This window comes from Larimichthys crocea, chromosome X, assembly GCF_000972845.2.
Source record: "Larimichthys crocea isolate SSNF chromosome X, L_crocea_2.0, whole genome shotgun sequence".
In the NCBI taxonomy this organism is placed as follows: domain Eukaryota; kingdom Metazoa; phylum Chordata; class Actinopteri; family Sciaenidae; genus Larimichthys; species Larimichthys crocea.
The window spans coordinates 36,815,463-36,841,242 of NC_040020.1; the positions used below are offsets into that span (position 1 = coordinate 36,815,463).

Below are 25,780 nucleotides of genomic sequence, written 5' to 3' on the forward strand. Positions count from 1 at the left end.
TTTGGAATAGCTTGACTGTAACCTTTTACAAGTAGTTTTATTATGGGGTGTATTCAGCGCCGGTCCTGGCCACATTTGCGCCCTGGGCGAACACCCCCTGGATGCGCCGTGCGCCCCGGGATGCGTGCGCCCCCATCGGTCTGTCCGACGCCCCCCTCTGCCTTGTCAACACCCCGCTCCCGGGGCGCCCGCTCCGCTAACTTAATGAGCAGTATCGAAAATTACCGAGGTTTTTTGCTTTTTCGGGCGTTCGTGCGCCCCCCACGGAGAATGCACCCTGGGCGGCCGCCCACATTGCCCATAGCTAGGACCGGCCCTGGGTGTATTTTGTCTTCAGCTGTTTTGATACTTTTGTTATAATAGTCCCTCATTTGTAAATATCTGAATAAGTCCTGATTCGTTAGATCATGTGTATTCTTTAGTTCTTGAAAGCTTTTAATTTCTCCTTTTTTAACAGTTGTACATATAGCTGTAATTAATTTTTCTAGCCATTGATTAAATCGAGTTGGATACATTATTAAACATATATTTGAACATGTGAACATAAGGGCAGTACAGGTTCAAGTGTTAAAAACAGAAAGTGAATAGAGCTGAAAGAAAAGCAAATTTTACAGCTGAACTGATTTAAATGATAGGCATGAATCTAATGAAAGCAGAGCAGACTCTTACCTCATGTCATCAGCATCAACCTTGAATTAGAAAACATCTTCTGAAACTGTTTTAGGCACCATGGACACTACACGCACAGAGCCATTAGGCTATGCAGACCATTCCCCTTTAAAGTGACAATAGACTGTATCAGTACCTGTTGAAGCAAAGTCATTTTTGTGTTGGAGAGCTGTTGAGTTCAGTTGAAGTCCAGATTGTATCGACTGATATTCGGTGGACAGGCAGCCCGGTTCTTATTGACAGGTTCTTTGGATTCCTGTTGTTTAATCCTACATGAAGGAGCATACCCAAAGCAACGTACATTTTTTTCCTCCACAGATACAACAAATAGGAGCAGAATAAGAATAAGAATAAGTTACATTCCTCAGCCATCTCATGAAGTGTCAATGTCCTGAGATCAAGAGCTTTTTATCTGTCACATGGCACCAAGCAACACATCATGAGCTGTGATCCTGCACACAGAGAGACTTACTGTAGATGAGTCAAAGGCCTCACACCGACCCTCTCCTGTCAAAAGCACATGTTGTGCACAGACGTGTTATATGAAGTCCTGCCAGCACAGATAGAACGCTTTTTCCTTCAGTATTAATTTGGGGCTGGTTTTTCAAACACATCTCCAACTCTGATACAATATTAGAATTATTTAAACATCTACAACATAATCCCAGAATATAGAATCAATACCACACTGAGGTGTCTCTGTGGGTCAAATAAAATAAGCATAGACAGAGGATATATGATAATTAGTGTGACTACACTGGTCCAATGACATAATGGCCATCTGACACAGTGAAAACTATGAGACAATAAAGGATAGCATCTGTCCACATGTTAGCAAAGGTGAAATCAAATGAAATTAGTGAAACATTGTTCATGTATCAACAGACATTATCTGTAACCACTCATTATTAATGTGTAGCATAAAATAAAGACCCCACTGAAACCTGCCTCTATAGTTACAGTAAGTAAGGGTATACAGGAGGGAATACATTTGACAGTTGTGTATACTATGTTTATGTTGCAACTAGAGACTCAGCAAGGGCTGGGACGTGGTTTAACTGCATCGGTCTAACATCCGTCCATCCATTTTCTCCTTCTTATCTATGGCTGAGTTGCGATGCCAGCAGGCTAAGCAAGATAAGCCAGACATCCTCCAGACAAGATGTCTACTTTGTTTCACATGAGTGTTTAACTCTCCCAGCAGAACTGTAGAGTCTCCTGGGCAGTATTCCTTCTAGGTTGCCACCCAGTTACTCTCTAAGAAGGGCAGGTACACTGTATTGATGTTCAGTGCATAAGAAAAAGCAACAGTCAGAGCTTCTTCTCGTTGAGGCGGCCCGCTCATTTTCCTGAGCTCCAACAGACCCCCTAGAGCCAGTCTGCAATGCTAAGGGTCAGCATGCTCAGGTTCCTACCTTTGCATGCTGTCCACCTTGCAATGCACACCAGTGCTCCATAGCTCTATGTGGTTCTTTTTGGCTGTTCCCAACTGAATTGTCAAAGAAGGAGCTGCAGTACCATGTCCTGGTCTTACATTCATCCATCCATCCATTTTCCTACTTTTGATTTTAACCTCGGATGGATCAAAAAACCTCCCCTGAAAAACAGATTGCAGATTGACAATTTGCTCTGAACACCTTCAAGGTGAAAGAGACAGATCAGAATGTCACCTTAATCTGACAACAGATACTGTATGGGGAAGAAAACAAAAAACTGTAATTGCGAGAAGTATGATTAAATACTTTCTTTACACCATATTCATGCAATTGGTTCTCACGTGAACGGAAGTTCTCCAAGCGAGCTACAGAAAAAAATGCCAGATCAACAGCGACACTATAAACACTGACTTTTCCCATTTTCACATGCCACTGTGAACGCAGCGTGCTGTCCTAATCTGAATCTGAAAACATCAAATAAAAAATAAAAAAACCCAAAGATCAAAATCTATATGAAAATAAATGATTTATTCAAAAGATTTGAATACATTGTTGTATTTTTTTAACTTTTAACAGTTTGAAACTTTCTTTTTTCGTTTCTCTAAACTTTTGACTCTTATTTGCCTCCATAACACAGCTGCTGACATCTGCAGCCTTCTGTTGCACATGTGACAGGAGGCTTTCAAAAAGATCCAGCAGGTGGCAACACTGTGCAATCAGATGCAGCGCTCCTGTGCGGCAGTGTTCAACTGAAGTGATCATGAGGCTTCCAGTGCAAAGTTCCCTGTTTGTGCTCCTCTCAAGTCTATTTGCTGAGTTGCAGCAATGTTTGCATTTTATTCAGCAATGATTCACTGACACACACACACACACACACTTTAGGGTTTGGATATAAACGCAGAGACTCTGTAACCATCCCTGCCCATGACTACATGTACCCCAGCAGTTCCAGTGAGTAATGCGGAGCACATGCTCAGTATAGACACAGCTGCAGCTCTGAGATCAGACCTGACCCTCATCCTGATGGACTGTTTTTGTTACACTGTGTAAGAGCCATGCTTATTGTTATGACATGCTAGTCACAGTCTAATGTTACTGAAGTTTATACAGTGCATGTTTTTATCAGTGGACTTCACAAAGGTGAAATCCAGTTGTATTTCTGTCGTTTAGAGCAGCTCATGATGCTCTAATGTTGCTTTTAATGCAAGGTTTGAACATCATGGTGCTAAAAGGATGCAGAAAAGTCTGCAGAGGTTTGGATCGATGTAAGTCTTTGACTGTAGGATGAGAACATGTAACGGATGATAAACAGAACATTAGTCAGGATCACCCCTCATTCAGATTTCCTGTCTCCTTGAATTATGAGTAGTTGGACTGAATCCAGCCCACACTGCTTCATGTGATACCGTCGAGGATAAAAGTCAACCCCAAACACTACATCCTCTTTTTTTTCCCCTCAGCAGGCTCATGACAATCAACAGAACAGTACTGAGCCATTTTTATGCAGACACCCCAACTTCCTTCTCAGCAAAAGAGAAAGGAAGAAAGAAAGCTCTGTGCACAGACAGGAAGAGGAGGCCATCCAGGGGACACAAGGCCAGAACCAGGTCCCTGAACAGAAAGAGAGCATACTAGAGCCACAAACGTTGGACTCACCATGTAAAGTTCATCGTGAGGGTGGTGTCTGCAGGATTCCTTCTCTGTTTGTGTTTTCATTCAGGGCCGACATCGACATCAGTCCACGCTGCTCGCATGGCTGAACACACGGGCAGGGCAGTTGTTGTGTCATCATCTTATCTGCAGTGCTGTTTGGGAGTGGTAACAGGAAGTCAGTAGTCCTTCCACTTATCTCTGACAGCTTGTCGTCTTTGCTACACTGCGGTAGAAATTGACCACACTGGAAGAACACAAATTTGTCTTGATAAAAGAATTCAAAAAACAATATATTTCCCCCACATCAGCAAAGGCTGCAAATATGGAAAATATAAGTTCATTTTGAAATTAATGGCAGCAACAAGTTAAAAAAAGATCAGGACAGAGCGATGTTCACCAATGTGTAGCATGTCACTCTTCACTTGCTGGAGTTTTGGGAGAAGAATGTTGTCCCTTTCTTGTCTTATGTGGGATTCTAACTGCTCAACAGTCCTGGGCCTTTGTTGCTGGATTTTTTGTTTCATGATACACCAAATGTTTTCTATTGGTGAAAGGTCTGGACTGCAGGCAGGTCAGTCATGATGTTGTGAAGGATGCAGTATGTGGTTTAGCATTGTCTTGCTGAAATATGCAAGGCCTTCCTGAAAGAGACGTTGTCTTGATGCAAGCATGTTGCTCTAAAACCTATGTTCTTTTCAGCACTGATGGTACCTTTCCAGATGTGTAAGCTGCTGACGACATAGGCACTAATACAACCCCAAACAATCAGAGATGAAGAGTTTCGAACTGGCAGAGCCTCTCTGAAATGCTCCTTTTATACCCAGTCAGTACTGAACTGTTGCCAGTTAATCCAATTAACTGTTAAATGCTCCTCCAGTTGTTTCTGATTTGTGCCTCATACTTTTCCAGCCTTTTGTCCCAACTTGTTTGAGATGTGTCGCTGCCATCAACTTCAAAATGAGTTCATCTTTTCCATGAAATGTTAAATGTCTCAGTTTCAACACTTGATATGTTGTATATGTTCTTTTGGGTTTGTGAGAATTGCAAATCATTGCATTTTGTTTTTATTTACATTTTACACAGCATCCTAACGTTTTTGGAAATGGGGTTGTACTCTATTACTCTACATATACCAGCGCCGGTCCTGGCCACATTTGCGCCCTGGGCGAACACCCCCCCCCGAGGCGAACATTTTCTCGTGCGCCCGAACGGCGCAAAACGAGGTTTTTTGCTTTTTCGGGCGTTCGTGCGCCCCCCACGGAGAATGCGCCCTGGGCGGCCGCCCACATTGCCCATAGCTAGGACCGGCCCTGACATATACTATATATTTTTATCCTAAAAATCCATAATTACATCCTGAAACGTGATGACTATCTGCTCTCAGCAGTCTGCGTGGTAAAAGAAATGTGTGAATTCTGTGTCAAGCTCAGCCCTCCTGTAATAACTAATGTTTGTCATGAAATATCATCAAAATCAGGACGCGCATTCTTAACAGCCAATTATGCTCACATCTGGAAGTCCTCATGAATGTTTTTCATTAATAACACATATGTGGCTTTGAACAGATTAACAAAGCAGAGCTTTGTGTTTGCTCTTTGTAACTCCAGACTTCTTCTGTCACACACTCGGACACAATGCATCTCACTGGATCACAGGTTTAATTCATATTTATGTACATGTGATTTTAGTCTCCACAAAATACACAAAACTATATCAAAGAGTTAGTACAAAATGGATGAACATGTCTGTGTTTAGAAAAAAACAACAACGAAAAAAACAGTGCACATGAAAATGTATACTTTGTGCCATACACACATCTGCTCCAAAACTGAGAGAAAAAAAAAACAGAACATTGTGGAAACATTCTCAAATGAACAAGTCAGAGAGCTTTGTGTCTGTGTGGGCATGAGGAGCAAATTGCAGCACTGTTCACAGGTGAGGATTCCTCTCAGATACACGAGGTTGCTGTTCTGGCAACTCTGTACATCGCAGTGCTACGAGGCAGAAAATGACCGACTGTAGTAGAGTTTCAGCTTCAGCCGAGAGGATTTCCTGTTTTTTATGTCCACAGATTGTGGAGTGGGTTGCAGTTTAATCCAGGACGTTAACATTATCATACATGAAAGTTCATGATTGATTACTGACTTTGGAAAGTCTATTTACTAGCTTGTAGCACCAAACAGACATAATCTCGTGACACTTTCCATATACTGTAGGGCAGGTCTAGACTGGACTTTGTACAGAGACTCAACAATTCCCACCATGAGCAAGCTGCTTTAAAGAAACTCTTGTGTAGTTTTGGCTTTACATTGGGCTCACTGTCCTGATGGAAAGCTCACAGACTGCATCAGGTTTGCTTCGTATTTAGCTGTATTGACTCTCTACCCTAACAAGGCATGTTGCAGAGAGGTATGCCGTTAACAGTGCTTCTACCACCAGGCTTCACCGTGGTGGGGGTGCTAATTGGATTTATTCAGACCAAATCAGGCGATGTGGTGATTAGCTGCAGGGTTGTTTGGCGGTTTGTGCTGTGAAACAATCAGATCAAATAACATGGAGTCCATGAACTGAACTCTGCCTGGATTGAATCACATTTCAGGTTGATTATGGAGACATTTGACTGATCTGATTGCTGGATTGGCCATCACAGCGTGACATCATGTTGGGTTTCTATTTCAACTTCTCCTCCGCAGGTCGCTGCAGCATGAACAGGCGACTTCTCTTCAAATGAATGGAAGAACCTGCATTCTGCATGATTTGGTCTGAATCGCCTCTTTAACACAGTGATGGTCAAAATCTGGTGTCTCACAAACAAAAGTCAGGTTCCATAACTTGAAGAACACTATACACAAATAAATGCAGACTGATTTGTGTCTGTAAATCTGTGTCTGTCATTTATCACTTATATATCATCATTTATGCATCAATTTAGCATGTTTGGAATAGATTATATAACAGATATAATGGAAATATGTTTGTGAGCCTCGCCTATTTGTGTGGATCCTCTTGATCCTTTCTAGTCAAGAAATTCAGGGAGCGTGTGACTTGTGAAATGTGACACCTTAAAAACTTATGAGACCCATAAAGACCTTCCTCTCAGCAGAACATAGAACCTTTTTTCACTGTGTTCCAGAGTCTACAGATTATTGTCTGGCCTAGTTTTTTCAACTGTTTTTCAACCTGACAAAGTCTTTGTGACATGGTTGGCTAAACAGATGGTGGATCTTCCAAATATTGATGCTTTTAACCTAAACTTTGGTACCCATCGGCTATCTTCTGATTGGCTAATGTTTCTGGGCTTCCAGATATCTGGAAGAAGGATAACGGATATCCAGGCCAAGACTTCCTCTGCAGTCTGATTAGCAACACAAGAATGATGGTAAAGGCACATTTCTGCCTAACCTGTGAACAGATATCAGATGCACCCTGAACCTGCGGACACAACAATGCCCACCACTTCCTGCACACATGGCTGCACTTTGCATCCTGTACCACCCAGACAGTTTGCCGCCATCATCAGGACACATTTTCACATTTTTCTGGCCACAAAAGCGTTGTGTGATGGTTTTAGCAGAGAGGAGAACGATCTCGATGTCTCGATGGTCATTCCAATGTTTGTTAGTTACCATTTCATCCGTTCATTCATTTCTCTCTTCATTTTTTTGATTACAGCTCAGTGTTTGTTTAACATTTTGGCTGAAGTCTACCAATAATCTAATACTCAGGTCGTGACATTCATAAAAACAATGTTGAAAGCAGATGACAGTGACACGTCAGGTAGAACAGTGTGGATAAGTCATATATAAGTAGATAAACAAATTCAGTCTGAACAACATGATGAAACACGATCATCATCACCACCACCATCATCATCATCATCATCATCATCATCATCATCATCATCATGATCATCACCTCACTGACCACCGGTCCAGTGAATGATCAGTTCTGTTCCTGGGTTAGTGCTGTGGAATCTGATTGAGCAGCTTGAGTGAGAGACTGTAAAAAACAGAAAGACAGCATTCATGTCAGCACTTTGGATGTCTTACTTTGATCTTCATATCAGAACATATCTTGTTCTTTCATAAGAGGTGGAAGGTACAAGATTATGTAACCCTGATTACATGTAATCAATTACTTCCCTTTCTCAGTACATATTAAAATAGAATGTGAACATGACTCTTCAAAAAGTATGTCTGCTGTCTCCAGCAGTGTTCACACCATCATGAGACTCTACATTACAAATGTACAGCTGTGCATTGCCCGCTCTATGTACTACTGAACAGTTTTTGTATTTTTTATGTCTCACATGAGCCTGCCACACTCATCTTTCTTATCTTTGTGCTACAGGTCTTACAAACAGTAGCAACTCTTCGTGGTCTGACTGTGACCGTGGTCTTTTCACATGTTTCTCATAGTTCGTGTTTAAGCCACTCTTACATATCATACACATAATTTGTATCACACTACACTCTGCAGTTACCTCCTGCTGTATTCTGAGGTTCTAAGATGAACATATTAATTCCTCAGTCACAAAGGGCTCATGATGGTGTGAGTGATGGTCAGCCACGTAGCCAAGCCAAGTCCCCATGGACTGAGCTACTGCTGCCACAATCTACAATAAATTCATTTGTCAGTCTCTCTGGCAGCTACTGTTTACTACATCGGCATAGTAACGGCCACAAGCCAATGACACAAATCCTCTGGCATGTTTCATGAATTGAGTCTTGTCTGTCACTGTTACTAACTGAAAGGACACTGGCATGTGTTGCAATCATGTGTACTGTGGTGGGTCTTTCACATACAGCTGCAGATTTATTATGCAGCACAACTATCTGAACGGAACAAAAGAACATAATAAAAAAACACGACTGAACTTTTGTGTTGGTTGTTAAACTCAGCGCTGAGTCACAGACTGATGACATTCTTTCAGGTCAGGCTCAACCGGGCTTTATTAGATAATTAAAGAAAATGATCCCTCTCCACAGTGGGAATATTAGTCATGTCACGGCATGCAGAAAAACAAATATAAAACTACACGTGGACCAGTGTTGTAGTCAAGACCAGCTAAACCAGTCAAGACCAGCTTTCTCACTAAGTCCCACAGATTTCCTTGCATACATTTTCATATATAAAATATTATTGTGGAGGGGTGCATCAGCTGCAGGGGACAGGTGTGGAGGTGGCTCAGGAGAGCAGTGTTAATCACTATCACTGTCTAATTACGCTCCCCTTTTTAACACAGTAGCGTGCAGGACCTGGAGAGGAGGGACCAGACACAACCACACAAGGAGCTGCAGCAAGTCATCAAGTGTGTGTGTTGACTGTAGTCTGTAATAAAACTGTTCTTTTTTCAGCAGTGCACCAACGGATTCGCCGTAAAGTGAAACAGATGTCAGTTCCATCTCAAGTGTAAAAGTATTTTAATAAAAAATATTTTTCATTAGGTGATTAATAGGAAACGCTGGTGATATTTCTGCAGTTGTGGTCTTGACTGATATATAATAATAATAATCTTCATAATCCAGAGATAGGTGTACTTCTAATGTGATCTGGTGCAGTAGATTAATCAAGGTAATTAAGAGAAAGTGTTGGAGTCTTACACTGTAAGACGGTCCGAAGCTGCGTCTCTGTCTGAAGAGCAGGAAGCAGAAGATGCCAGAGATGACTGCCTGGGCCAAGGTGAAGAGAAGGAGGGACGTCTTCACTCCTTTGCTCAGCCTCTGTTGTAAAGCACACACAGCACACACATTCACACTTTTGTTATTGCAACACACACAACACATTGATGAGGTACAGCAGCAGGTTTCATTCTTGGAGCAGCTGTGACGGTCAGCTGAGCACAGCCACACACTCCACACAGTGTTGCTCAGATAGTGCCAAGTGGCATTTACACTAAACCCGGGACAGTTTTGAATCTACCTTTGGGTTAGGGGTAGTTTTGAAGGAAACATGCAGATTTCCTCATGAGACCCTAAATCCTGCTCTACCTCTTCCTCACCTCATGATTATCCTGGAAGATGTGTCCACACATGGCAGGAAATTACAAGCAATGTTTTTTTGTTGTAGGCTGTAGAAATGTTTCTTCCTTCCATCTTTATCACTTTTGTAACCTGTTATGTAATGTTAACCTGATGTTTTTGTGTGCATGTTGAAATAAACTGACTAAAGCACCACAAGTGTTAAACTTGCAAGTAGCCACATGCATTTGCTGTGGTGACAGAGGTCTGTTTAAAATTCTTCCATTGTTCTGAGCCTCTTTCAGACTCCACAATGTGATGGAAGTCTTATCTCCAGCTGACATGCCAAACTGTCAGGGGCTGCCCAGCTAGTCCAGTATTAGTCACCCACAGGTTTGTGAAGAGCCATTGTGAAGCTCAGTGTGGTGGCTCTGATCTTGGCAGTACCTCCACCAGCTCCCAACTAATCCAAAAATAGTGGAGTGTGGGTGCTGAATGAAGCCTGGTTGCTTAAACAAGACCTTAACCCTCAGTACAGTTGTCATGAACAGGGAAATTAACTACTGTATGGAGACCTAAACTGTTTTTTGTACCAGGCTGTAAACATGTTTATTTCTGCTGTGAAGTTGGACATTTGAACGTGGGGACTTATGGAGACTCGTTCCATAGCCAGCCTTAACTACACCCCACTCCACTCACTGCAATACTTGTCTACCATGCTGCAAATGATTCAGGCCCCTTACATCCAGGACATGGTCAAACCAGACACCACACTCCATTCACTGCACTCTGCGGGCACACCTCCAACCAACAAACCTGAGCAGAAACACAACATGTCTTTTCTCCCAGACTAAACTGTTACTGTTAGTGCTGACGAGGGTCGGAATAACGCTGACAGTCAGCACTTTGACTTCCGAGTCATCAGTGTTTCGAAATGCCAATGTGATATAAGAACAACTGAAAATGTGTCACCATCCTTCTGCTTTCTGAGGAGCGCCACCTTCATGTCCATCCACAAAGCACACTTTTACATTTCAAATATTGACAGCTTCAAGACGTGTCGCTGAAAACTGACCATGGCGTAGTATTTCTCGCCACAGCCGTGTATTGTCTTGGCACATGGCTCCTCGGGACTCCTGTCTATGTCCACAGAGTAGATGCTCACAGCCACCAGTGACACTGTCAAGGACACCACGCTTGCCGCCAAACACACCTGCAGCTGAAGGGCAGAAAAGAAACAACATGAGCACCAGTCTGACTTAGACCTTAAATGTTTTTTTGGATGTGTTGAATATTTACGGCTGGCAGGCCTGGCATGTGTCTGATCAGTAATAACTGATACTGAAACTTGATCAAGGAGAAATAGTTTTGAGTATACACTCGTTGTTGCATGATGCAGCCGCAGTTCTGAAGAAGCTGTCCTCTCTGTCTTGTCTCCGTGCCCTCAGAATAACACAACTACTCCATGTCCATAAATGTAATTAATCTACAACAAGGAAACATGCTCCTCCTTTGTAGTCCAACAATGTTATCTGACTCTGTACAAACTTTTCCGTTATGTTCCTATGTGTTGTGCCGAGGGAGTGAGACAGCTCTATCCTCTGACCTTAGATATCACAGGAAAAACACCTGAACACAAACATACAGCTGTTTTCTGTCCTCTAACAACGTATGTACATGTTTGACCCTGGGTGACCCTATGTGACATGCTGGAACAGAAAATGGTCATGGAAATGATGACAAACCCCAAAATATTTAATGTCAGAGATCACCAAATATATGTAAGCGTGTGTGTTGTTGATGGACTCACAGCCTTCATGGTGCAGTGTTTGTCCAAGATGACAGCGGCCACTCCTGTTGCCATAAACTGGGAGACAGGAAGACAGTCAGCACAGAGGAACACGACAGTACATCATAATATTATAATCTCTCTGCCTTTAAAGCAATGTGATGTAACTTTTATAAAACAAACACATGCAGCATCAGATAATCATGTTGATGCTTCACTGACTTATAATCAGGTGAATGGTGTCTCTGTCTCTGTCCTGGTTTCCTCAACTGTCTGTGATTTACAGAGTTTCCTGATGGACAGTGAAGTAAACTGCTGCCAACTGTAGCTGCTGCTAGCTAATTGTTAGCTCAGTTTGTTAGTTGGGCTGCCTGATCTGTGAGCTCAGAGCACTGGGGGAGTGTAAGTGTTTACATGGTCACTAAAGGAGTTTTGTACTGCTGCAAAGAGGAGGTTTATCAGGCCTGGAGGAGGCGAGGCAGTGTCTTTCCAGAACCAGTGCTGTGTTAGGGGGGCCAATGTAACCAGGCTCAGCAATCTCTGGAGACATTGCAGAGACTACGAGACTTAAAGGAGAGAGTAATAGAACAAGAAGTTGACAAGAGACAAGAGTAAACTGACTTTCAGTGGTTGGTGAGAGCTTGGTGAAATAAAAGGCTGAAAGACAGACGCCGAGCTGGGCTGAGTAGTATAGTGTAATAGTAATATTAGCTGGCTGCTCTGTCTTATGTCGTTGACCTTGTTGATGTTTGGCTGTTAGCAAAGTTGTTCCATTGGGATTACACACTGAAACGCAGAATGACATTATTTACAAATCCTTTTCTTATTCTTATTTTCCTGTTCATTTATATACAGTAAAAAACAAGATTCATTTTAATGTTAATTTGCCTGTGAAAAGTTGAGACAGGCCAACAAAAGAGATGCAAGTCAAGACGTTAACACCACTGACAGTATGAAGAATGGACAGCATGAGTGATGTCACACACAGGTTAGTGTGGAGATGTTTTAAAGTTGGAAATATACGGTGCAGGCTGCCACCATCATGTTGGCTGTACTGTGTCTTCTACCTCTGCTAATCTAAATATCAGCAAAGCTGGGGATCATCATGGACGTGAAGATGCATGGGTGCTCTGATAAGCCATTTGTATCGCCACCTACCTGTCAATCAAAGTGGCCTTACTGTTATTTATGTGTAACTTTAAGCTTTAAGCTCTTATGGAGACTCACTATCAGGCCACTCCACCATGGAACCCCCAGGGTGACCACCTCAGTGAACTCAATGAAGTGCAGAGGAATGGAGTAGGACATGACCATCAGCCCCAGCATCATCTGACTCACCTGGAACACACACATACATAGACACAAACACACACAAACCATTACACTGTGACACCTGATCCAGGATTCAGTAGGAATAAGAGGAATGACCACCACAAAACACACTCCTATAACACAGCAGAGAGTGGTGGAGGAACATCACTGCACCTCTGTGTGTATCATGTGGTACGTAGTTGTAGACTCACCCCCAGACATTTGGGCTCTCCTCTTTGGATGGCAGTGCGCAGAGCCTGCTGTTTGTCCTGCAGCTTGACAATGTTTGTATCCTCCAGCACCTGCACGGTCAGATCCCTGGAGACTTCCACCGCCATCACCTGCACAGGACAGCACAGTCATCTTATACAGGGGTTTGCACAAAACCAACAGAGTTGTATGTTGTAGCTGTGGAGGTTTGGGGGAAGCTGTGAACACGGTTCAGTAGACTTGTCATAACAACATTAATGAAGTCTCTGTTCTGCTCTGCTCTCCTTGTGTACAATACCAGGGCCAGAGAACTGGCTGACCTACATTCACTCTTTGTTAACATTACTATTGACACCAGATCTGAATAAAAACAAATGAAGTGGAATGCATCAAACAGACACTTCCTGTCTGCTAAGTGGGAGTAGTCTCCTCGCCCCTGATCTCCACACCTAATTTGGAAGTGCTGTGTGGATGATGAAGACAGGCTGTGTTGTTCCAGAAGTTTGAGTTCATTTGTTATTGACCATCTCTGAAGAAACCAGACTGACAGGAGAGAAATCTGTGCTGCTGAGACAGAGACAGGTCTCCAACAAAGTTCACTGTCTGTCTGAAAAATGACATTATAGTGTCAGAATGTTCACAAGATATGTGACCTTATTAGTCCAATATTTGAGCCCATGTGTACTATGCAGCAAGTCACTCTGCAAACCATATTTATGTGTTTGAGAACACTCAGTATGGTCCTTTAAGACAGTGAGCCGGAGTCTTCAGCTAAAGATGTTCACAGCATGTTGTCACAGCTGTAGCATGATACAGGCCATCGCTCTGATGAACAGTTTACACCAGACACACAGTGTCAGGAACACTCTCTGTGTCTCAAACATTCACTCTGCATGGAAATGATTCATTCTCAAAATGTTAATATCATCAGTCATACACAATCTACTTATGCTGTATATACAGTCATATCCACCTACCTCTACATAAGCAACATGCATAAATACATACATTAAAATTACTTTTAGCATCCATTACACCTCTTATTCTGTCTACAAATATAAGTTGTTTATATATCTAGTATATGACTATACATATTATATATCTGTACATAGTAGTTAATCTGTCAATCTTGCTGTCCTAGTTATAAGCTGTATTTATGCCTATATTTGTGTATGTACATTGAGACCAACCTGAAACCACGCTGTAAAAAAAAAAAACTGGCAGCTGCGGTTGCCAGAATTTGACCATAGTAAATACAGTGTAACCTTTTTTTAATATTATGGTAAAATGATATTAGCACTGTTGATTTCACGTATAAGGTTGATGTTTTATTCTATATTTTAAAATGTCTGTAGTTTTTACGGTGAAAACTGACAAACCATGACAGCAAATTATGCCATTAAATATTACGGTGTTTCACTGTACAGTTAACAGTCTCTAATGTAAAATACTACTTTGTTCTGTATAAATTCCCTGATAATGTATAAATAAAGGTTATGACTGTGTTTTACTCTATACAGGAAAGCACAGTCATACTTCATGACATATCTTACAGCCTTTTACTGTCACGGTTTGGCAGTTACAGTGAGAGTCCCACACACACATGCCAGTGATAGTGATTCTGATCCCCTCCTAATGTAAACACACTGCTGTCTCCATGAGAGGCTCCATGTCATGTAATGTTTCTGTGGAGAAAGTGTTGCTTTCTCCACCTTCTGACATGATGAATGCGTAATTGTGTGTTTCCTCAGTGTGTACCGTTACACATTGTAAAAGCTGTCCCACTTTGATTAAATACCCAGTTCCGGCAGTGGTGTGATCCTGAGGAGGTCCTCTGGGTTCTTTTAGATTCGCTCCAACACTAATGGGCTTGAATCCAGTCAGAGGTTTGCGCGCCACCATTACTGCCGCTATCCCCTCGCAGGGACCCGACGAGCGCCGCGGTCAGTCTACATGGTCGTTTACGCACAAGCGACGCACAAATGGGTTGCGTAAGCTTATCGCTCATTTTGGGTTTGGCCACGGTGTTTGGGAAGACAGAGTACTGAGGGCCTGAGTCCCGTTATACGTCTGTCAACTGACCATCTCTTTATCCATCAATAGATTGTACATTTTTAACAGAGCTGAACCACAGTCTAAACACCAAGCCCCTTACTTACTGACAGTGACAAGACACATGCAGGCTGTTGTCAAATTATTAGAAAACACAAATTGTCCCGTTCCTACCTTATTCTCACGGGATAAGTGAATAAATGTGTCCTCCTTTATAGGTTTGGGCTTCTTTGGAGCACTCCTGGTTTTAATGTGCCTCCCTGACTTCTCTGTTTTGCAGGCGGGTGTTTATTAGAGAGAGGGGAGAGAGATTGTTCTGTCTCTGTAAGAGATCCAGGAGAGCTCCTCCTCTCTTTCCTTTTCTAGTTTCAGTTCCAGTAATCATTTTGTGGTCGGTGTTTTCACCGTTATAACGACCCCAGTCAAGGAGACCGTTTTCTAGGTGTGACGCACGACTGTTGTTTTCATCCGCAGAGCTCTCCGCACTTTTAGTCAAGGTAAGTAACCCGCTGCGTTATATGGCGCTGTCATGATTGTTAGAAAGTGGTACCGTGCAGTCCATCAGCAGGACACTGCCCCGTTTCTTTCTTTCTTTTTTTTATTGTTCCGACACAATGGATCGGAAGACTGACAATCAAATTCACTTTAAAGCTCGTGTGTTTACATCAACATCAGATGATGGTGTATTTCATATACTACCACAGACTGACTTGACAAAAACAAACATAAACTTATTGAAGTTGTTCATTTGTCCAGTCGTACACTATGACAGTGTTTGCCTACAGACTTCATCTCTATATTTGACCATGCCACTGATTAGTTCAAAAACATCTGCACTGTCTGCACACTGCCTGTGCTCTGTGCCGGTGTGCGCCCTGTCTATACCTGTATCTACTCTGTCTGTATTTGTATGTGCCATGTTATACCTGTATGTCCCCTGTCTATGTCCGTATCTACCCTGTCTGTTGTTGTATGTACCCCGTTATACTTGTATGTCCTCTGCTGGAACCATTATGGCTAGCAATAACCCGCCCCCCCCTTTTTTTTTTACACCCGGTTTATATATGCTTTTCCTCTGTCTATACCCGTTCCCATCCTGTCTGTACTTATATGTACCCTGCTATACCTGCATGTCATCTGTGTGTAACCGTATACAGTCTGTCTGTGCCCGTATCTACCCTGTCTGTTGTTGTATATACCCTTGTATGTACTCTGTCTGTACCCATCCCGTTTGCAGCCTGTCTATATATACAACAACAGACTGTATATACCCTTTATACTTGTATGTCTTTGTTTATACCCGTATGCAGCCTGTTGGTACTTGTATCTACCCTGCCTGTTGTTGTGTATACCCTTTATGTCCTCTGTCTGTACCCGTATACAACCTCTCTAACTTGGTGTCTGCCCTGTTATATCTGCTTGTCTTCTGTCTGTACCTGTATCCTGTCATACCTGTATGTCGTCTGTCCTTACCTGTACCTGTATGTGCCTTGATGCACCTTGTCCGGCAGCCTCTCTGTGCTGACGGAAAATTTTGAATGTCCCACAAATTCTGCTGCTTTGTGACACTTAGAGTTCCTCTTACTTTGCATGTATACTCTGACTGAAGAGAGTAAACATGCTGTTTGTTATGTTTGTTAATGGGGACCCACTTGTAAAATGACCACATGAACAAGCACCATATGCTGAAGTGAAAATACATTAAACGACCCAAATGTGTGCATAAGGAAAAATCAGTGACTTTGTTCGAGATCAGTCATGCCCCCCCCCCCCTCAGTCCCACTCCTTTCATACTCTCACTGCTCCTCCTCCTCTTCCTCCTCCTCCTCGTCCCACCACATCTGCTTCTCATCCTGCAGCATTCCTGTCTTTCCTAAGAGGATTCCGACATGTGGTTTTGATGAACTCACACGCTCACACGCTCTGATTTTTCTCCTTTTTTTTTCTCTCTTTCACTACCTCATTTTGTTCTCTATTGCACAATTCCTTCTTCCCTGTCCAAACGGCTATGCACAGCAGAAACACACACGAGTGCACAAATACAACTCATGTGCTGCAGTACACTTTTTTTTTTAGTTTCTCACTGTCCTCGGCCCTCTCCAGAGATCATGTGGTCTGTCTCTGGCCTTCTTCGACTGTATTCATGTCTTTTCTATGTTTATGCGCTCTGCTCCTCTTCATCACTGATTATGGTTTGCAGTTTTTCCCAGGAAAAGATTTATTTCCTGCAAAATTGATTGAACATTTAATTGTATCAATCCTACATGTTGTAATGTGTCAGAGCAAACATATATCCTTGAACACTGTAATGCAAGGCTTTATATTAACATTTCAACAGGTGCTCATGTTACATCTGTTGTGCTGTTTACATCATTGTTACAAGACAACACCAGAGGTTCTGCTATCAAGTGGCAAGATCATCGGTTCAATCCTGCAGACGGTCAGGATAAATCTAGGTGAGGAAAGTGAAAGGCTGTGCTTTCCACTCCCTCATTACCACCACTGACATGCCCTTGAGCAAGGCCCTTAACCCCAACTGCTGCAATGGAGGTGCTCAGTGATTGCTACACAGCATTATCAACACCACCTTTCAGCCATGGTGGTGTACTTAAGCCATCTGTGCTGTGGTCGCTCTCATGCTGCATGCCAGAATATAATGTGATGTAAACGTATACAGTATGTTTGAGCAATTTCAGTTCAAATAATGGCAGCTGCTTTTCAGGGACAGTGCCCTACCATCACACCCAATCATTGAAATATACAGTGTGAATAAATATATAGTAATTATTAAATATATAGTGTGAAAAAACATATAAGCTGCAGAATAAAGCGTCCCCTTTGTTCTTGTGGTTATTACTTGTGGTTATGTCTTCAGGTGCATGCACAATGATGATATGTTGTTTTTCTAAACAATTACTAAGTAATTATCCTGTAATTATATATTATGTAGTGGTAAAAGAATTTACAGTGTCATTATATTTCTAGTTCTCTCTGAGCTGCAGATATGTTAGCCGGCACTCTGTAAATCATTCATTAATCTACTACTCTGTAATTTGTGGGCTATAATTTATATACTATACATCCTATGTAGCGTATGTACATTGTAGTCCTCTTAATGGCTCAGAATCCTCTGTTGTCATCTTGCTACATGACTACAGGAGCTTGCAAACACAGCCTCTCAGTATCTGAGTTGTGGATTGAGGATAGTTCGACTCTGAGTAGCATGTGCTTGGTTTTAACAAAAGTGTGTTTGTAGAAAACCACTCTTCACTTCAGTTCCTTTCTATACCTGTTTCTGATTCCAGTTCCCGTTTTCATTTCGTAGTAAGATGATGTCTGAGGTTGTGACAGCTAGTGGACCCAGGATACACCGCCTCTTCACCTGGTTTGACCCTGAAGCTGCTGCGGTGAGATCAGTATTTGTATTTAAAGTCTTAACCTTGCATAGATTAATATTCAATAGAGCCTAACTTCAAATATCTGTGTGTGCAGGTGGTGACCATCCTGTTGGGGCTGTTCCAGCTCATGCTGTCTGTCCTGCTTGCTTGCGCCAATCAAAATCTGCCCAAATTCTACGTCATGCCACTCATCTTAGGAATTTTAGTACGTACCTCATGATTCTTATTCTGATTCTTAGTCTCGATATCAGTGCTAATCCTCCACTAAATGTTCCTCTATGTCATAGTTCACAAAGTTCTGAGGCTACCACAGATTCTTCTACATGCTTAGAAGCAGAGGGTGAAGCATACTGTATATGCATGAAAGCATTATTTGTGGCTGTACATGACAGAAACATTTTGGTTTGACTAAATCTGACTGCTGCAGACTCAGATTAACTTTACTTACAAGATTTTGTCCTCCATCTCTCACATCTCTTTGCAACAAGTATGAACAGATTACGGCCGCTAATAACACTTTCAATATACATATGGACATGTCACTGTTGTATTACTGCAAGAAACTACTCAAATAATCAGTGACTACTGATCTAGAACAAGTTATTTCAATCTATAATGTGATTGATAAGATCCAGCTTCACCTGAAAGCACAAAACAAATAACAACAACACAAAAACACAAAAGTTACCTCAAAGAAGAAAATGAAATATGAGCTTCTGTGCTCTTTCATATAATCTAATGAAAGCAGAGTCTCCAGTAATAGTGTTTGTGTGTGTGTGTGTGTGTGTGTGTGTGTGTGTGTGTGTGCTGCAGGTTGTGGCAGGAGGATCATTCACCATGGCCAGCGAGAGGAACCCCAGCAGACTGCTGGTATGTTCACATATCCAGCTAATGCAAAGACTCATGGGACATTTTGATCCAATAACGTTTGAACCATCTCAGAGGTTTTTCGTCACTTTGACGAAAAGTTTTTAATCTCACAGATCTTGAAAATATGTCCTCATCATAACATCTTATGTGGAACGTGTGTGTAATCTAAGATAACAAAGTCATTAGTCAGTGTACAGTGATAGATCTTGACTGCCCCCCTCCACAGCTTCGAGGTTGTGCATGCAGTAATCTGGTTGGCCTGCTGGGGGCAGTGATCGGCTTCATCGTCTACTGCTACAGCCTGAGCTCTTTGCAGAAAGTCAAGTGTGTGCCCATCCCCACCTACTATGCATACAGATGGACATCATTTGGGTGTCCCACAGAAATCCAGGCGGTCAGTGTGTTTCATTTTATTCTTCTTTCTTTCCATTTCTTTCTTTTCTTTTCTTCTTTTCTTTTCCTAGAGAGATAGATAAAAGAAGACGTGAAATAATAAGTTCTACTTTCTTTAAGATGTTATAAAACCAAGTGCATAATGGCAGTAATAGCATCATCTATACTCTGCTGTTTATATGTGCTTTCAACTTGGACACACACTTCTCAACGCATTTAATGACGACTGACGTGAGAGCAGCTCATCTAAAACCTTTGTTTCCAGTAGGATGGTTTCTTAGGGAGAGGAATGATTCCAGAACTTACACCATATATAGTACACCATGCTGGTTCCAGATAATCTGCAGGCCAGGTCCCATGGCCTTCTTTATAGAGAGATGTTTGAAAAGATACTGCACATACTGTGGCTTCTCCAGTTAATGACCAACCTGAGCAACATCTCAGTGAAAAAACACACTTTGCGCTCTTGAAAACAAAGAACAAACAGGAAGTTTGAATTTTAACATCTTTATTTTGGTTATATGTTATCTTGTTCTCACAAGATATAAATAGCACTTTGGGGACTTTAGGGCCTCCGTACAATTCCCCTAACACTCAGTGTAGGCGAATGATCGAGATAAAGTCACGCTGGGACCCGACATATGTCGGACCTGTTGGTCTCGATGAGGGTCAAGTAAATGTTTGCTGGGCTAAGTTTATTATTTTGAGAGAAATGAGAAAAGAAAGTTGTGCTTTATGACATCCTTCAGGTAAAATAATATGACACCAATGTGTAAAATGTTACAGTAAAGTCAGGAAATGCGACTATACAGTACACAGAAAAGTCATCAATGCATCCATCCATGTTACATTTTAATGGCAGTAAGCTTCCTGGCTACTCTCAGCTGCTGGTTCAGTTGGTTCAGACAGTGCTGGGTTTTTTCCTGTTAATAGAGCTTTTTTTATCTGCTTTGTTAGTTGAATAGATAACAACTTCCTTTGTGGTCACCACATTGTCAGTGCAAAATGTATTGTCTGTTATTGCCTTAGTGGCTGTGTCTAAGTCCTGGCTACGAAGTGTCTATAGTGCCAGTTCTAGCTTGCAGTGGCTCCAGGTGTGCATTGCAATGGATCGTGTTTACAGCCAGTTAGGCAGAGGATTATATTCTCAAACTCTCTGGAAGATAAAGGGCTCTTAAAGATAAGGAAAGTAGTTCAATGTTTGGGCTACATACCATTGCTCTTACTGTGCACATATTAAAGGCAGAAGCACACAGAAATGCCATATAACATGCATAACTATGTTCTCTGTGATATACAAGAGATTGATCTTCAAGATTCATTAGAAACTGAATCCTTACATAGATAATAATAATAAAGCTTTTATTATCATGCAGAACAGCTAGCTAAAGTCAACAAATACATTAGCTATGAGCTATAGTTTGACAGAATATCTCACTCAATATATGTATCTAAAGGAACATCAAAAGCTTCAACAGGCTTGCGCAGTTGTTACAATGACCTCTTCAGGCCACCGTAGTCTCTCTTACGCATTTGAAATGGGAAGGGAAGGTAGGGGACGGTTGAGTTGATTGCAATGTGCAGACTCATCATTAGATGCCGCTTACACACCTTTAATGGATTCCTGGCACTCGTAACAGATCCTGGTGTTAATGCGGAGCTTCTCAATTTTATTTAGCAGTGATCTGATATTGCTTTTTAACAGGGTTGTCTAGAGTGATTGGCATGGTATAATCAAGTAGACCTAGAACATTGCCAGGAGAAAAGGTTTCAAACAAGCTGCCATAATCACGTTGTGTCTCAGAGGGCCTTTACTGTCTTATCTGGCTAAAGCACCTGCAAAGACAAGTCATGACAATTCGTTTAATCACATTTAAATAAAGGTTAAGAATAAAAGTACAACAAACTAATCTGCGATGTAGCAGCGAGAGTTCTGGGTCACCAGCAGAGCATCACCACCTGAAGTCAGTCTGTTCTTTGTCTTTACTTAAGAAAGTGTAAGGAAAAACTCTGTAGAATGTAGAGGTAGTTTGTGTGTGATCTTCTCTTCTTGTCTCCTGCAGGCGTATTGCTGGGTGGTGACAGTGCTGCTGATCCTATATGACACGGGGGCTATGGTCCTGCACTCCATCCTGTCTTTCTCCGCCCTCAAAGCAATTAAAATAGACTAACACACACGCACACACGCACACACACACACACACACACACACACACCATACATGTTGAATTACCCGCTGTAGAATCAAAAATACTTACACTTAATAGTCGACTCTGCAGTTTTCTGTTTCTGTGGTGACACTGCACTGAGTTTTCATGACACAGATCAGATCTGAGTTTAGTTTGTGTCCATCACAGAATGTAACAAGAGGCAGCAGGAAACTGTGCAAGTAGGTGGATTAAACCACCAAAATCACCTTGTTTGCCCTGCTAGTGGCCATGCTATAAGTGAGATATTACATAAGTGTTATTTTCACATTACCACTAATGACTAGAGCTTGAGGTCATTTAGAAACAGTTTGTCCACTAGAGAGCACTGATGTGTTGATTATGACTGTAAAATGTCCCTAAAGCTCAACGAACATGTTGCTGTTTTGAAATTTTGTGTATGAAATAAAAAAAATTTAATACAACTAGCTGTTTCATTAGAGTTGTAGCAATCTCCTGCTCTCACTTTCAGCCAGAAGACTATTCCCAAAAATGCACCAACATAAATTCAAGGTCAAGTCTGTGGATATGGTCATCCTTTACTGGAACATTGGCCAGTTTGCTTTCTCTAGAGTCCCAATGGATAGTGGTTTCCAAACGTAGTGGGTCAGGATTTAGACACAATAGATGGATTTAAAAAAAAAAATCTACCTACTAAATAAGCCTCTATGATTCACTCCGTTTCCTCTATAAAGCTACATAGTATTTGTGAGAGCCTTAATAATAATGAAGAACACTGCTGATGTTGTTGTGGAGAAAACTTCCAAAATGTAAACGTAACGTAAATAACAACACGGAGACAGCTGCTTGCGAATCCGAACGTTTCTTTACTTTTCCTTTTCACAACCTTTTATACCCATTCTTACATCACTCTTACATCACTGTTACATAGTCAAATCACCAGATCAGGACCCAACCGTCCTGTACTTTCTTATAATCATATGTCCATGTTCTGGGCATCACGCGAATGTAATATTGTCTATGTGTTTCCCATGAGTCTGCATGGTGTGTCTGTGTGTGCTTGACTCCTTAATCTTGGTCAAGGCCAATCTGAAAACAGACTGGCTGAATGTTATCTGGTGGCAGAGAAACATTCAATACTGTTCTAGCTGTGTAATCTGTGTGTCTATGTGTGTGCCTTTATCATGTTCCATTCAAAAGTCCATATGTGTCACACAGAACACCACAATGTGAATATAAACTTTGAATTACTCCAAAATGTACAGTGCTACATTTAACAAAACACCAAACCTGATGTACAAAATGACAAAAGTATCTGAGTATAGTCTGGTGTATTGTGTGGAAATGGATGTTGCTGGTGCTGCAGTACTTTGTACTGAATGTTTTTAACATGTTAACTCATTAACAGTGATTTATTTTTACAGCTTTGCCACTTGGGGGCAGAAAAATTCACTAACAAACTCACAGTCTGACATTTTATTGCCTTATAAGGTTGTTAATGTGTTACAGCTAATTTACATTTCCAACTCATTCAAAACAACAGTAGCATTCATCTGGAGTCATATTTGTGTCCACCTGATGAACAGAAGTCCACTGTCTAGTCTCCACCAACTCCTGAGAACATAGCTAGCTACTATCTTTTTATGATCTGATGCTGGACCGGCCACAGTTGCTTTATGGTTCAGAACGTTTTAAAATAAACTGCCTGCTTGAAATATTGATAAGAGCAGGAGTCACACAGTCAGTTCATAAACAAGAGAACCAGAAACATGATCTAAAACAGGCTACAATACTCCACAGAGCTGCACAGTCGGATGACATTGTAGGTTTTATTTGATTGGAAAAACAAAAAGGTGATTCATGGAGGTTTTACCCAGGATTCCAATAGCAATACATCACCTGACAACCCAGAACCCACAAGGAAAAGAGGCTGCCCGAGACACAGGTGGAGATGTCTAGAGGTGTCCAGCCATAAGTGTCTGGGTGTGGACTCAACTGGGACAATCTTGAAAGAAAAAGAACCAAGTGAGGTGGAGGACATCTGTCTCAAAGTGACTGCTTCACTTTTTCTGGCAGGAAATATGACAAAGTGTATCACTGTAAATATTCAAAGAGTACAAAATAGCAAAGACCTTATACAAAGTCTTACAAAATAAAGTTCACACATATACTGCAGAACGCTGTAAATGTGTTGCTGTTATTGTGTCCGTGCCTAAGACTGATGGTGTTATTCCATACTGTGAACTGGTGTAGTGTTCTGAGCCTGGGCAGTTTCTACCCTGCTTTTTATTAGTTGTTCAGATGCGTCATCGCCTTTCTATGACTCCAAATGTATTCAGTTTGTTTTACATGAGTCATGTTTCCACTTTAGGAACATTCTCCAGGTACCAGTAACTGTGTTTCCACGGCAGGGAAAGTTCAGTTCCGCGGACGTTATTTTACCCACTGAAAAGTCCTTCCACATCCACAGGACAGGAACTTTGCAGCACTGAGCATGTGCTTGTGCTTCGAAACATCAGCATGGAGTTACAGAAGAAAACACAGGACTGGTGGACTGATGACGAAGTTCAGGCCTTGTTGTTCTATAATACAAAAAGTGACTAATCTTCACAGGTCTGTAAATCACAGTGGAAACACAGACAACAATGGGCTGAAGGAACCTTTTAGTTCCTGGGACAAAAAGTTCTGTGTACTTTGAGTGGAAACACCGCTGTGATTGTGGAACTATAAAACTGAAACCTACAGTGTGTCACATAAATGGGGAGATTGATACGTTAGTGCTGTCTGTAAAAAGTCCCAGTTGTGTTACTGTATGTTTTCAGTAGGACAAAAACAAGCTTATCTTCTATTTCTGTCAGAAGCTGAATGTCCTAATGCAGGGCTATTCAACCAGGGGTCCGTGACCCATAGAGGGTCTGCCAATTTCTGTTGGATAATTGACAATTTTCACCAAAATAATCAGTGAGAATTAAAAGATTATAACAAAGATGACTTTGAGTAAACTGCAAGCATTAACATGCAATAATAAGCTACTTTTGACAAAAACACATATAGGCTAATAACTCACTATATAAATAGGTTAATAAGGTGAAATAAAAAGTGAATAAAGTAAATATACAACTTATTTTAGGCCAGGCTTAAAATATATATAAATTAATTACACATGGGGGTCCCTGTTCTGTCTCTCGTCCAAGGGGTCCTTGGGATGAAAAAGGTGGAGAACCCTGTCCTAATGTAATAGAGACTTACACAGCGGTGTCTTTATTTGGTCAGTCTGGCATTAGTTTGACATGGTGGCTGTCGCTTTTTATGTTTACTTCCATTTAAATGTATATTTCAGTTTGTATATACCCAACGTAGCTCTTCATTTGTTGTGATTTTTGTGTAAAGGTCCAGAACAATATGGAAGTTTTCACATTAAAAACCTCTAAAACTACACACAGAGTAAAGCCTATGACAAGTTGTTATACCCAGGGCCGGTCCTAGCTATGGGCAATGTCGGCGGCCGCCCAGGGCGCATTCTCCGTGGGGGGCGCACGAACGCCCGAAAAAGCAAAAAAAAGTGAAGGTTCGCCCAGGGCGCAAATGTGGCCAGGACCGGCGCTGCTTATACCCTACAAGCAGCATTAATATTGCTGCTGCTGCTGCTACAGCTACACCTGTTATTATTAATAACCGCAACCATCATCTTTCATGGTGGGTGGATTCTCGCCAACATGCTCAAACGTTTAATAAGAATCAGTGCAGTGGACACACTGAGCTAATGGATAAATCTGCCTCAGAGCCGCGTGTGTGTGTGTGTGTTTCTATTTCTATCCACACAGAAAGTCCTTTCATTTCTCCTCGTCTGTAAAGAAAGCAGCTCCTCCTG

The 25,780-nt window shown here is 41.7% G+C and overlaps 1 protein-coding gene across 2 annotated transcripts; it reads right to left on the reverse strand.

Annotated features, from left to right (window-relative positions):
• Positions 1 to 5,397: 5,397 nt before the first annotated feature.
• tmem176 (transmembrane protein 176) lies at positions 5,398 to 15,401 on the reverse strand. 2 transcript variants are annotated; one of them, XM_027283261.1, is made up of 7 exons: positions 15,255 to 15,401; positions 13,031 to 13,159; positions 12,735 to 12,845; positions 11,529 to 11,585; positions 10,794 to 10,937; positions 9,362 to 9,481; positions 5,398 to 7,757 (listed from the first exon to the last, which is right to left on the reverse strand). In XM_027283261.1, the coding sequence occupies exons 2-7, from the start codon at positions 13,154 to 13,156 to the stop codon at positions 7,701 to 7,703; spliced, it is 615 nt and encodes a 204-aa protein (XP_027139062.1). In that variant the 5' UTR covers positions 13,157 to 13,159; positions 15,255 to 15,401; the 3' UTR covers positions 5,398 to 7,700. The 2 variants fall into 2 exon arrangements, with proteins under 2 accessions (XP_027139062.1, XP_027139063.1); XM_027283262.1 differs by lacking the exon at positions 15,255 to 15,401 and adding an exon at positions 14,827 to 14,970.
• Positions 15,402 to 25,780: the final 10,379 nt, after the last annotated feature.

Excerpts from the sequence above, each read along its gene's own strand:
- tmem176 (XM_027283261.1), bottom strand. The coding sequence starts at position 13,156 with ATGGCGGTGGAAGTCTCCAGGGATCTGACCGTGCAGGTGCTGGAGGAT. Across the intron at positions 11,586-12,734 it reads CATGGTGGAGTGGCCTGATA|TTTATGGCAACAGGAGTGGC; the intron begins GTGAGTCTCCAT and ends CCTGTCTCCCAG. Across the intron at positions 9,482-10,793 it reads GCGAGAAATACTACGCCATG|AGGCTGAGCAAAGGAGTGAA; the intron begins GTCAGTTTTCAG and ends GCTTTACAACAG.